Source organism: Lepidochelys olivacea (assembly GCF_965140295.1).
Source record: "Lepidochelys olivacea isolate rLepOli2 genome assembly, chromosome: 1".
Classification (NCBI taxonomy): Eukaryota; Metazoa; Chordata; order Testudines; family Cheloniidae; genus Lepidochelys; species Lepidochelys olivacea.
Genome location: NC_140411.1, coordinates 82299287 through 82313701, shown reverse-complemented (window position 1 = coordinate 82313701; position 14415 = coordinate 82299287). Strand labels below are relative to the sequence as shown.

The window sequence follows — 14415 nt, the reverse complement described above, 5'->3', positions numbered from 1 at the left end:
GTTGGAGGCATCCTCTTGTCCAAGATGATTATAAATCTTAAGACTTGTTAGAGTAGCTAGCTCTCTTGATATTCAAATCAAAATGATTCAGGGGAGTTTGCCTAGATCAGTGGACATCTTGAATACGGCAGGGCCATCTGAAGAGGCTCTTCTAATAAATGAGGAAATTCCACCTCTAATTGGGGCCAACTCTGCAGCTAGAGTTATGGCATTTGTGTTTCCTCCAGAGATGCAGCACAGAATTCAGGCCCTATGTTGTTTTCAGGGAAAATGGCCCCGGCTGTGCATCTATCTTAACCTGTTGGGAATCCCACTGCTTAGATGCTCAGACCCATATTACAACTGATCGCTGGATTCTAAGCACCGTGGAACTAGGATACACCCTGCAGTTTTTCTTTCCCTCCTTCCTACTTACCTTCCCCATCTCTCTTCAGGGTCCATTTTTATGAGGCTACTCTTATACAAGAGGTACAATCTCTTAAACAACTGGGAGTCACAGAAGAGGTTCCTCCTCCTTAAAGGGGGAAGGGTTTTTATTCCAATTATCTTCTGGTTCGAAGTCAAAAGGCAGACTCAGACCTATTCTGGACCTGCAAAACCTAAACAAATACTTTAAAGAACAGAAAATATTTGTATGGTCATTCTGGCTCCATCATTCCTTCCCTAGATCCTGGCAATTCATACACTGCCCTCAACTGGAAGGCTGTTTACTTCCACATGGCTATCCATCAGAACCACAGGTAGTTTAAGACTTGTGGCCATGGACCCTTATCAATTTGAAGTCCTCCATTTGACCTGTCTGAACCCCAAGAAGTCTTCAAAAAGTGCATGGTGGTAGTACATTTTTCTCAGAAAAGCAGAAGTGTTCCTGTATCTGGATGATTGGCGGATCCAGGGTCACTCCAAAAATGAATGGAGATCAGTTTGGTCAGGGTTCAGTCTCTTTCATTCCTTGGGCCTGTTAATCAACAAGGACAAGTCAGTTCTTGATCCTGTTCAGAAAATAGAATTCCTAGGAGTTGTGCTCACTGTACAGTGTCAAAGGCACCTGTCTCAGCTCAGATTCCAAAAAATTCTGAATCTCTGCATGGACCTCAAGGCCTATCCTTGCACAAAGGTAAGAAATTGATGAAGACTTTTAGGACACCTAGCATCGTGCATGTCCATGACTTAGCATGCCAGACTTTACCTCAGGAAGCTGCAGTGGTGTCTGAAGTTTGTTTATACTCTCTCATCATCCACTGCACATCCTGACTCATGTACCTGCAAGGATTTTATATTCTCCCCAGACTGGAGGATGGATCCTGCCAATGTATATACAGGAGTCCCCTTCTCCCCATCTCTACCCTCAGTGACTTTATTTACGGTTGCTTCATCTTGGTTGGGAAGCACATATGGAGGACCTCCACAGATTCAGGACCTGTGAGCAGACCAAAATCTTTCTCTACACATAAGTGTCTGGGAATTGTGGGTAATTCACTTGGTGTTAGGCTTTCCTCTAGCACATCAAAAGAAGTGCAGTTTAAGTCCTCACAGACAATACAGTTGCAATATTCTGTTTGAACAGACAGCGTGGTGCCAGGTCAGATTGCCTTTGCCAAGAAGCTGTGGATCTGTGGGACTTTTTGTATTGGCAATGCATTAACATTCAAAGCCTCCTACCTCCCAGGTGTGCAGATCTGCCAGACAGTTCTCAGCTGATCTTTCTTTCAGCAAAAATCCCAAATGGTCTCAGACCGGATATCGTCACATTCATCTTTCATACTGTTGGGATGAGGTTACCAGAGTTAGATCTCTTCACCACTTGACTGACCAGAAAGTGCCACCTGTTTGTGTCCCACTCTGAAACAAGTGTTAGCTCCATGACAGATGCTTTCCTTTCCTCTTGGAGGAGCAAGCTACTGTATGCCTACCCCCTGATTCCAAAGGTGCTCAGACAGGATCATGTCCACATGAGCTTCATAGTGCCAGGCTGCCTTTGTCAACATTAGTTCTCAGACGTATTGAACGCTTCTGTCAAGAAAATGATAATACCTCAGGAATCTGAATTAATATCTCAGTCAAAGTTGGATGTTGCATCCCAATCCATCCATTCCATACCTGAGAGCATGGATGCTCAGTGGTTAATATCTCAGGAAGCAGAGTTTTGTCTGGGTTCAAAACATCCTTTAAATACCAGAAAACAGTCCACTAGATACTTAACTGATGAAGTGGAAGCATTTTTCAGTGTGGTCTCAGCATTTATTTAACTTTTGCATTCTTCCATCCAGGGTATTCTGGTCTGTTTACCTAAAAGGAGATGGCCTCTCTGTTCGTTGAAAGTTCACCTGGCAGCCATGCTTTCTGTCCTCTGGAGGAGGATGGTCTGTTTTGTTTTTTGTTTTTTTTCTAACTCTATGATTCTTTTTTTTTTTTTTTTTTTTTTTTTTTAAAGGTTTGGAAAGGCTAATTCTCATGTCACAGAGCTCTCACTTCTCTGGGATTTAATTTGGTGCTGGCAACTCTAATGGAAGCCATTGTTGTTGGTAGCTGTTTCCTCAGCTGGGAGGATAAAGGAGTTGAACGTGTTTGTTGCTGCCACCACCCTCAAATGCAGCATTTTTTCTAAGGACAAGGACTGTTTACACCCTCACTGTAAATTCCTGACTAAACTTAACTGACTTGCCCCTTAATTAAGCTATCTATTTGCTTTCCTTTTTTCCAAAGCTACATTCCCATAAGGAGGAAGAGACACTGCATACTTTGGATGTTAAAGTGTTAGCTTTCTGTTTAGACAAAACCTACCTCTTTAGGAGATCTCCTTAGCTGTTTCCTTTGCTGACAGGATGAAGGGCCTTCCTTTAGGATTTCATCTTCTATTTGCATATGCTATGACATTGCCAAAGTCCCTATGCTGAGCAGTTTTAGCACACTCTACAAGAGCTCAAGAGGCTTCAGCTGCATTTGAGTCATATCAATAGGGTAAATCTGTAAAGCTGCAACCTGGTGATGTATACATGCTCTCACAAAACATTATGCTGTCATCATTAAAGGGATGATGCCAAATTCAGACGTGTAGTTTCACAGTCATTGTTCAGGTAGACTCTGAAACCCTTTTCTGGGCTGAATTGTTTGACTCAGTGGAAAATCCCTTTAAGAATCAAAAACAGTTACTAACGTACTTCAAGATGTGTTGCACACGTCCATTCCATGACCCACCCTCCTTTCCCCCTCTTATCTTATCAATCTCTTATCCAATAAGAAGGAACTGACAAGGACCAAATCCACCCCTTTAGACCATTGGCTGGCAGCATAAGTGTGTCAAGGGTGCATGTGCTGCCTCAGTGGGTACTGCTATGGGAAGAACATATCTGGCTCCGGTACACTGGGTGCACACACACCTGAAGTGGAATGGATTTGTGAAACACATTTCAAAGAACAGTTACAAAACAGGTTTACTCTTTTTTACACATTTGGAAGACTGCCTTCACAATTATACAGGTGACCTGTGGTGCACAGGAGGTCAGACTATATGACCTAGTGTTCCCTTCTGGTCTTAAACTCTGGTATCTTCTTCTTTTAATAATTCTGATTAAATTTCAGACTTGCATTTTTGCTAAACTTAGTCTTTGTATGTAGATAAAGTGTTTAGAACAGATTTTATATATTGGAGTTTTCCTTCATGTCTGAGTCTGGAGGATGTTGCCTTGGAAGTGCACTTTGCAAGTAATCTTCAGAGCTTACTTTTAGGTTTGTGCACTTGTATAGGATATTTTGAATTTTACAGCACTTCATTTTTTTGGCCCAGTTCTTTTTAATGTTGAATATTATCAATGACCATTCATAGACAAGGATTTATAACAAAAAAACTAAATACTTGATTTAAAAAAAAAAGCACACTTGATCAAATGTTTTACTGTCTAGTTGAAATAAAATGGATGCAGTAATGTTAAATATTGCGATAGATGCTACAGCTTCCTTTAGGCTATCTATATGTGAAGATGTAAGGAAACATTAGTTTTGAAAATATATTTGGAATGTTTCACATCCCTGTTTCACTGTTACTGTTTTTTTCCCTTCTGCAGTCACATTTTATCTCTGCACTGACAGTGGTGTTTGTAAACTCCAAATCCCTCTCTTCACTTAAAATAGATGATACGCCAGTAGATGATCCATCCCTCAAAGTACTAGTGGCTAACAACAGTGATACGCTTAAGCTGTTAAAAATGAGCAGTTGTCCTTATGTTTCTCCTGCAGGTGAGCTACTGTGTGTGTGTGTGTGTGTGTGTTTTTAAAAAAAATTTTTTTCTTTTCTTTTTCTTTTATTTTCTTGCACAGTGTGAACTATCCAGAAATCTTCTGAAAAATTGGTGGGTTTTTTAGCTAGTATTTACAGCCTCTGACATTTTAATACTTGTTCCACTGTCTTTGTTTCATAAGAATATCAAAACTGTATGCCTATGAAACAGTATTTGACCATCATGGACAAATAATTTTGAGCGGGGGGGGGGGGGGCAGGACGAATGAAAATTGATTTTAATTTTTTTTTTAAAAAATAAGCAGTATCTGTTTGCTGCTAAAGTTTTAAAGAGTGTGTTGAAGTGCTAAACCATCTTTTGACAGCAGTATCCTCTTCCACAAGTGCAGAACAAATATTTGTTTACTCCAGTTTGTTCAGTTCAGTGACTAGTTCATTCAAAGTTAATAACCCTATTAGGAGCTGAAAAAACAAGAAAACTTCTTTTTCTTTTCCTTTTCCAGTCTAAGAATAAAAATAAGGTGTGAGATTGTTTCTGGTTACCATGTCCTTTAAGATTTTAGAATTAGTCAATCAGTTCAGTTCATTCACTACAGATGATGCATCCTTTGTTTAATAAATGTTTATCAAAAATATTTTGCATTTAACTTTTTTCTTTGTGTATCAATCACATAAAAAGTAGTTTCATTTAACCAATACAAATTTAAAATGCTGTTTTAGTGCATTTTTTAAATAAAATTCCAATTTCCATCCAAATAGAGCATGGTACAAATAAAAAGTTAATCCTCTAGTAAGTGGATCATTCATCATTTTCTAACATAAGGAAAAAATTAAGAATCTATATATGCTATATAATTGCTGAAATAAATGTGCATAGCTATAGTGATCCTCCTGATTACAATAAATGTGGTACTTTTTGATTAAGTTTTATATAGTTGCAAATCAGCATGTTTTAATGGCTACCAACTAATGAGAATAAACTTTTATTTAGGAAAATAACAAGTATAAATACACAAAATTAAAACCAGTGATTTAAATCACTGGTTTTAAACTTGTTGATTTAAATCAGCTCCACTCTGGAGGGTGATTGATTGTGGGGGGGACATGGAGGAATCTTTTAGAAGTCTCAGTCCAATTTGATGACTTAAAATAGGTTGACAACTCTCTTGTGCTTCACTGGAAGTAGAATACATTCTCAGGTATTTCAGAATGTGAGTTTCTCCAGAGCAGTTCATTATGACTATGACTTGAATTATGGAGTGCCATGGATAATGGAGTGTCTCATTTCCTTGTTCTGAAAGAGCAATTTTATCCTTTACAGTAACTCTTCACTTAAAGTTGTCCTGGTTAACGTTGTTTTGTTGTTACATTGCTGATCAACTGGAGAACATGCTCGTTTAAAGTTGCGTAATGCTCCCTTATAATGTTGTTTGGCAGCCGCCTGCTTTGTCCGCTGCTTGCAGAAAGAGCAGCCCGTTGGAGCTAGCTGGTTGGGGCTTGGAACTAGGGTGGACCGGCAGCCTCCCTATCCATGGGCACCGACTCTGTGGGTGCTCCAGGGCTGGAGCATCCATGGGGGAAAAATTAGTGGGTGCTCTGCACCCACTGGCAGCCAAGCTCCTCTCACCCCCACTTCACCTCCCAGCACTTCCCACCACCAAACAGCTGTTTGGCGGTGATTAGGACTTTCCAGGAGGGACCGGGGAGGATCGGGGATGTGGTGTGCTCAGGGGAGGAGGTGGAGAAGGGGCGGGGACTTGGGGGAAGGGGTGGAATGGGGGTGGGGCAAGGGCAGAGCCGGGGATGGGGTTGAGCACCCACTGGGAACAGTGGAATTTGGTGCCTATGGCCCTAAGTTCCCTGTGTGGCAGCTGCCCAGCAGGCTGTCAATTGCCGGGCAGCTCACCTGTCCCTCCCCCCACAGCTGTGTGCTGCTCCTGCCCTCTGCCTTGGAGCTGCTCCCTGGAGCCTCCTGCTTGCTGTGCAGAGGCGATGGGAACAGAGATGCTAATGTCAGGGTGTCCTGCTCCTGTACCCCATCTCCTGAACCTTATCTCCACAGGGGGGATGACACTACAGGGCTAAGGACTGATGAAGCTTGCTGGCAGCAGTTGCTGTCTCAACTTGCTAATCTACTTTAAAAGGCAATGTACCTTTTGAGTGGAGTCAGCTTACTCAAAGGGGCAATGCACATCTCTCTCACAGGGTGTGTGTCTCTGTCTCTCTCTGCCATGCTGTCTCCCCTCCCTCCATTCATGCTGCCTTGTAGAGTGTGAGGCTACATTAACAACAATGGGATAACCCTTGAGGGCTCGGCCGAGTGCTAGTTCATCATTTAGCAGTAAGGCATTCCCTGGGAAATATCCCACCCTCTGACTTCACCACCTCAACCAAGCTTCACAATCGCTGTTGCTGAGTACAGTATTAAATTGATTGTTTTAAAACTTAGTGTATAGTCTTTTGTCTGGTGAAAAACATTTCCCTGGAACCTATTTACATTGATTCTTATGGGGAAATTGGATTCACTTAACATTGGTTTGCTTAAAGTAGCATTTTTCAGGAACATAACTACAATGTTAAACGAGGAGTTACTGTACTTGAATTGAAAACAAGAAAATAGACACCCAACATCAAAGGGGTGAAGGACCTGGGCTGTACAACACATCTTCTGTCACTGACAGTTCTACTTCTCTAACACAGAAGGGTCTGCTGCAAAGGTGAAGCTAGTTTGTGTAGTAGACAGAGCATTCTCAAGCTGCTTCAAGACTGTAGAACTTTCTCCTGCAGGAACTAAGAACTACCTTAAATTTCACTACTTTCTGTTCCAAAAACAATGCATGATTTGAGCTTGCTTTCACAAATAACAGCACATCTGCTTAAAAATGACAGATACATTTTCCCAGAGGAAAAGAAAATAGCAGGAACCAAACATGACATGCTGTTCATTTTCTTTAATTTATCTTTGGAAGGTAGTTGGACACCAGGGTGATACATATAATGTAAAAGCCTGAATGAAACAGTAATTTTAATAATTACATATAAAATTTAGCAGCACAATGCTTACTAAAGATGTAAGGAAAACAGGATAGTCCACCCAGAATGACCAGAAGTCTCAATCTAATAAATTTACTTGGTGGTATTTGGATGTGTAGCTTTGCACAAATAAGGGTATATAATGTTTTAACATGGAGAAATCTGTGGAGTGCTAGTATCTTTAAAATTTTTTAATCACAATTACTTTCAAGAAGACCTTGACTTGTACACTATATCATAGCACTAAAAAAACTGTTTTTCTTCTCTTTCCTCCCCCTCCCCCCGGTTTACTGCTTAAGCACAGTAAAGTTTGTAATAGTTGGTATTTGACAATACTTTGCTTTCATTAACATAGAAAATCATCTTCTGTTTGTTTATATTCTAATGGCCTGGTTTAAATGTAAAGATTTTTAGGTGGAAAATGGCATTTTTAAGAAATAGAGCAAAACTACTGTTGCCCTTTTGTGAGGTGGTAGAATGGAGCAGAATGAAATAGTGACAAAACAATGGACTGTGCTAAGCAACTGGGAAAAGCACTCAGCTGAGGTCTGGTGTGCCTGGCTAGAGAGAACAGAGAGTGGAACAGACTGGAAATAAGCTAGCATGTAAACAGTTGGCTTCATGTTATGTTTGAGCTCCAAAGCAAGGAAACTACAATAGAAGCAAGAATATCTGGAAGAAAATAAGGAAATTTTGAGTACTCTGGCTTACCACTTTTTTGTGTGATTGGTTGGGGTGTTTGGGTTTTTTTTTGTTTTTTTGCATGGAAGTGATCCACTTACCAGATTGCTATAAACTGTTGAAAAACTTGAATTCATAGAATAATAGGATTGAAAGGGACCTCAGGAGGTCATCTAGTCCAACCCCCTGCTCAAAGCAGGACCAATCCCCAACTAAATCATCCCAGCCAGGGCTTTGTCAAGCCTGACCTTAAAAACCTCTAAGGAAGGAGAATCCACCACCTCCCTAGGTAACCCCTTCCAGTGCTTCACCACCTCCTAGTGAAAAAGCTTTTCCTAATATCCAACCTAAACCTCCCCCACAGCAATTTGAGACCATTACTCCTTGTTCTGTCATCTGCTACCACTGAGAACAGTCTAGATCCATCCTCTTTGGACCCTCTTTCAGGTAGTTGAAAGCAGCTATCATATCCCCCCTCATTCTTCTCTTCCACAGACTAAACAATCCCAGTTCCCTCAGCTTCTCCTCATAAGTCATGTGCTCCAGTCCCCTAATCATTTTTGTTGCCCTCTGCTGGACTCTTTCCAATTTCTCCACATCCTTTTTATAGTGTGGGGCCCAAAACTGGACACTGTACTCCAGATGAGGCCTCACCAGTGCTGAATAGAGGGGAATGATCACATCCATCGATCTGCTGGCAATGATCCTACTTGTACAGCCCCAAATGCCGTTAGCCTTTTCGGCAACAAGAGCGTTGTTCACAATTCACAGTGCCTAAATCCTTTTGAGCATTCAATCCTAAGTGACTTGCCTAGAGTCATAGGATGTTTGTGGAGGAATAGGAATCCTACATTGCAGGCTAGTGCTCTAGCCACTGGACATTCCTTTCTCTCTGATTTATTATGGAGGCACCAGTCACAGCTCTTTGGTTGAGTTCTGCAGTTTATATTGTTTGAATTACAGTGAGGCACCTGACCATCATAGTTACCAGTCATCTAGAGGTTTTTATTATGATCTTCATATTTTCCTTTCAAAAATAATACTTCAGAAAGGATTACATTTCACTGAGTGCTGTTTTAGGAAACAGTTTCCTTTTTAACAAAAATATGAACATTTGTAATGTTACCATGAACAATTCTTACTCCCAAGTCTTGCAGTATCTCTGTATGTATCACTTTAGTTTTTCCATAGGGTTACTGGGGAAGAGGGCATCTCTGACCCCTCTATTTCAGTGTGTAAATTACTGAATCCCAGATTATGATGTAATTTAAGATTTTGGGTTTGTTACTTTGTACTCCAATCTTTATGAAGTTGAAGAATTTCACTCAAGTTTAATCTTAAAATTAATTTTGAGAATAAAGACAATGTTCATATTTGCATTATTTTTTACAAGAAATTAAATAGAAAAACACTTTAGTTATACAACAAAGAATTCAATGGTAAGACATTGAAATGAATTTAACTGGTATACACTAAATGCAGCATTAAAGTGACAGATTAGAGAATATTATTGATATAATGAAAACTGGTTTACATTTAATATTTCTGATCCTGAGGTAGAAAACACTTAAGTGTTTGTAGTTTTGTTGAAGAAATCATTACATTTTTAAGATCAATGTTTTGAGTAAGTAGAGTTTGACAGATATATATATATATTCAGTTATTTCAAAGTTGTAGCTTAATTTTTCAGCTAAAATTTTCAGTTCCGAATCAAATGTTTGTTTTCTGTAGATAAACAAAATTGGACCATACCCAGCCTAAATTTTAGGCTGAATTCTGCAGCATGCAAAACCCAGAAGGCTGTATATAGTAGGAGTTTACTACAGTTGGAAAGGGTTGGGGTTTTTTTAGTTTAAATTTACCATAGAATGGGACTGCAAATACAAAATATAGGGTACATCTCATATATCATGGGGTGGTGGTAAAGATGTTGTGTGTTTTTTTGTTTGTTTTTTTTTTATTGGCACTGTCTGCATGCTACTTAACCACTAGGCAACGTGGCTGCGTTACAGGAAGAAGTGAGCACTCTGCAGGGCCAAAAAAAACCCACTAAAAAACTCCACAGTAAAACAGCCACTCTGGAAGTTGCTGGCTCCAATTTTCAGTTCCCTCCTTTCTACACTGCTACACTTATTCAGGCTTGGAAGGGCTGTAATAATGTCCTTAGTGGACAGAGTGTGAAACAGGTTGTTAGGTGATTTTTTTTTTTTTTTCCCTTCCCATGTAAGACATCTAACTCTTCACTAGGAACTTGATACTCTCACCCCAAGTCTTGCAGAAAGCAGACTTCGTGTCTCCTAATTGTTTTTCTAAAGCTGGTTGTGAGCTCCATATTTCCATTGTTTTTGTTTAGGAAACTGTCCCAAAACACACGGTGATTGCTGGAGGTGAAAGGAAAGCCCTGGCTGGGATGATTTAACTGGGGTTCAGTCCTGCTTTGAGCAGGGGGTTGGACTAGATGATCTCCTGAGGTCCTTTCCAACCCTGATATTCTACGATTCTATGATTCTTCAGCTAACAAGCTCCTGTTACCTGGCTGACAACTGTAAACTAATAGGGAGAATTGTTTTTCTACTGTCATGTTGATGTCTTTAAAATTCTTTCCTGGTTAACATCTGTCTACCTGGAAAGATTCTTTCTTTTCCCCCCACCTGAGGGCCTTAGGGGTGAGTACATTGACCTCAGTGCTTCCTCTTCCAACATACAGCAATTTGGCAGGACAAAGTCAAACTCCATGTAGAAATGTGTTACTACTTGAAATGTCAGGCCAGGGAGAAGTGCAGTAGTCACTTCAGAGCACATGTTATGCAGCTGTGGACGACCTTTATTCTTGATAATCCATCTGTTCTCACTGTACCTTTTTCTTATACTTGAAATTTTTACACTTCATAGAACAAACGTCAGTGCATAATATGAATGCTTTGGACACCGAAATTGCATGCTACAACAAAACATACGACTTGGTGTAGGAAAGAATGATTTGCAAGTGTAAAAGAAAACAAATGTTCAGTCATTAGTGCATATATGCCTAACTGTGTATGTACAGAGAATACATTATAGTACAGTCATGAAAAGGTCTTAAGGCAGGAGTTTGAGATTAATGAATTATTCACAAGGATGCTTATCAGCATCCTATCAAAGATAATTTTATTTCAGTGTCTGTAACTCATAATATAGATATTCTAGGTTACTCTGGATTTTGCACTTCAGAACTCCTGCTTCTGTTTGACATGCAAAAGCTAATTTTTGTTTGAGGTTAAATTCAAGAAAACTCGCTTTGATTTATAAGACATTTTCCATGAAAACAAATGTTAACACTTCAATGTTCTTTTCAAGGTATCCTTTGTGTGGCTGACCACTGTCATGGTTTACGTGAGTTGGCATTGAACTACCATCTCTTGAGTGATGAGCTTCTGCTTGCTTTGTCTTCTGAGAAACACGTCAGATTAGAACATTTGCGCATTGATGTAGTCAGTGAGAATCCTGGACAGACTCACTTCCACACAATTCAGAAGAGCAGCTGGGATGCTTTCATCAAGCATTCTCCCAAAGTAAACTTAGTCATGTACTTTTTCTTATATGAAGAGGAGTTTGACCCATTCTTTCGTTATGAAACCCCTGTCACCCACCTTTACTTTGGGAGGTCAGTAAGCAAAGATGTACTTGGTCGTGTTGGAATGACATGTCCTCGATTAGTTGAACTGGTTGTGTGTGCCAATGGATTACGGCCACTAGATGAAGAGCTTATTCGTATTGCAGAACGCTGTAAGAATCTGTCAGCTATTGGCCTAGGAGAATGCGAAGTCTCGTGCAGTGCCTTTGTGGAGTTCGTGAAGATGTGTGGTGGCCGCCTCTCTCAGCTGTCTATAATGGAGGAAGTCTTGATTCCTGATCAGAAGTACAGCTTGGAGCAGATTCATTGGGAAGTGTCAAAGCATCTTGGTAGGGTCTGGTTCCCAGACATGATGCCCACATGGTAAAGTCCTTAAAGACTTCACAGCATGTGAAATAGCACCTTAAATTTGAGAATACCATATTGCAACTTATCACAAGCTTATTTAATATTATTTTTATTGTAATGTCACTACTTTGATTAGTAAATGGATGTCCTATTTAGCACTAATTTCTGAAATCCACATTTTCTATGCTTAAATCTGGATATTCCAGAAACCTTTCATCCTAATAAAATTAGTCTGTTTTAGGTTTTCTCACTTTGCCATTGACAGTGACTCTAAATTTATGTAAATAATAAAATTTGAAAAGATAGACATATTTAAAAGTTGTGGTAGCAAAATATTAGCTATGAATTACAATATTTTATCCCTGTTACTTTGATATAAATATTAATAGTGAACATGACTGATTTGTATTGACTTACAAAGGGAGATGAGATTGAATGCTTTTACTGCAGACTATAGCAGTTACCTAGTGTTTAAATGATATGAACTGCCTGAAATACAGAATTTTAAGATTACATGGAGCATTTAGTAGGCTATGAAACTCATACATTACATAGTAGTAAATTAAGAGGTAAGGCAACAGAAATATTGTTTAGACACTTTAAAAATATTAAATTTGCTACTCATTTAATTTCTGATTAGTAATTTGCACAGGATATATTTTATAGATTTAATAATGAGGGTTACCAAAAGCTTTTTTTCCTCTATGCATTTTTTAATGTAAACTTGACATTTTAGGGTCTTCAGGGTCATTTCTAAACTTGTTTTAAAATATTAATTATAGCTCAGAAAGCGGAAGCATTCTGGAAGAAATTGTAGATACACTATATTTTTGACTGGTTGAAATTGACAGGCTTTTCTCAAAAGTTAATCAAATGCTGCAAGACTGGTTTTATCTGGAATACTGCATGTATTTCTAGGTAAGTGGAAGTTAAAAATATGCAGAGAAATGTTGAATGTAATAATGGCTGTTTAAGTAAAGATAACAGAGCAGAGTGAACACTGAATTTTAAAAGGAGTCTAACGAGCCATTTGACCAAAAAAACCATCTTGGAAGACCCATTAACTGCTTACAAATTTAAGAGAAAAATGGCTTTGTAACTAAACTGCCTAAACCATATATAAACATTTCTGAATAGCAATTTATATAAAGTGATGTTTGATAGCTATCCATTTTTTGTATTCCTTTATTTCAGCTAGTTTCAGATCATTTCATATTTAAAACTCAGAGAATCAAACCTGTGTGAAATAGAGCAATATGCAGAAATTAGATGTACAATTTCACAAAAGTATGGTTTATAAATTGTTTTGATCAAAGAAAATGTTAGCCTACAGTGAACTTTGCTGGTGGCATGCTTTCCATTTTTGGGTTCTACAGTTCTTGTAATAAATTAAGTAGATTTTGTTTACTTCTAATGTTCATTGTGCTCCAAATGTATAGTTTGAGGATAAACTGTAAAATTTATAATATGGGCATATTTAACTTTATAATGTTTTTGAGCAAGCATTACTCAGTGGACTGACATCTTAACAGTAAAGCTATATGTTTTTGTAGAGGTTTGTCATTAAGAATCATACTATTGAGTAGGCGATTTTTTTTGTATTAGAATTTAAAAGCAATTTTAGTGCTATATTTTATCTGTACAAAGGTGTCAATATACTTAGTCTTTGTAAAAGAAAAATGTTAAGTTTGGTGTTTTAATACATGATATTTCTTTGCCTTTATTTTTGTAAATGGTCTTTGACACTGGTACTTCAAATGGTCACAGGCTGAGTGGTGATACTATAATGCCATTACAAGATTTTTCTAGGGAATAATTACCAGTGATTACTTCAAGCATGCATGTGGCAGAATCTTTTCTAGTAATGTGACTAAAGCCTTGTTTGGAGAGGTGAGCAATGCAGGAGTAGGGCCAAATCAGGCTGATATTGTATGACTATGGTAAGCAGTATTGGCCACTACTTATTGCATTGGCTCAGAATACCTGTGTGCGGAAAGTAAAGCAGTTAATTTACACCCCCGTCACCTCAAATTGTTGCTCATCACTAGGAATTTCATCCATTTGAGTGCCATCATTCTGCTTCATAGATGCTGTTGACTATTGGATCCTGAGGAGAAAAGATGCAAGTAGAGGGAGGCGCTATAAGTATAATTAAAAGTTAATTGCCCCCAAGCTGAGTTAATTTTTCATCCTATGCAATTATAAAGAGAAATGTGAAATAAAGGTGGTTTTTGTTTAAATGAAAGTGGGTAAAACAATACATACAGAAACTACTCCAGGTGATGTCCTATCTCAATCAAAATCAAACAGTATTGATATAAAAATGATGAATAGTATTGTAATAGTATCAACCTTTAAAGCAATGTTGATCAGAAAAGGGAAACATTTTGAAGTAGACAAGGCCTTCCACCTTAGATTGAAAATGTTCAGCCCCCAGTCAAAGTGGTGACAAAGCATTCTCAGTTTCAGGGAGCCAGATGTGGCTCAGATGTTTAGAGAGGAT

The 14415-nt window shown here is 38.8% G+C and overlaps 1 protein-coding gene across 2 annotated transcripts in view; it reads left to right on the top strand.

Annotated features, from left to right (window-relative positions):
- FBXL3 (F-box and leucine rich repeat protein 3) overlaps positions 1–14108 on the top strand; it is a 38483-nt gene extending 24375 nt beyond the window's left edge. The window contains exons 4-5 of one of the 2 annotated variants that reach the window (XM_084649956.1): positions 4065–4236; positions 11288–14108. In XM_084649956.1, the coding sequence (XP_084506082.1) occupies positions 4065–4236; positions 11288–11931 (816 nt within the window). In that variant the 3' untranslated portion in view covers positions 11932–14108. The remainder of the gene's footprint in view (positions 1–4064; positions 4237–11287) is intronic. The other variant, XM_084649957.1, reaches the window with a different exon arrangement.
- Positions 14109–14415: the final 307 nt, after the last annotated feature.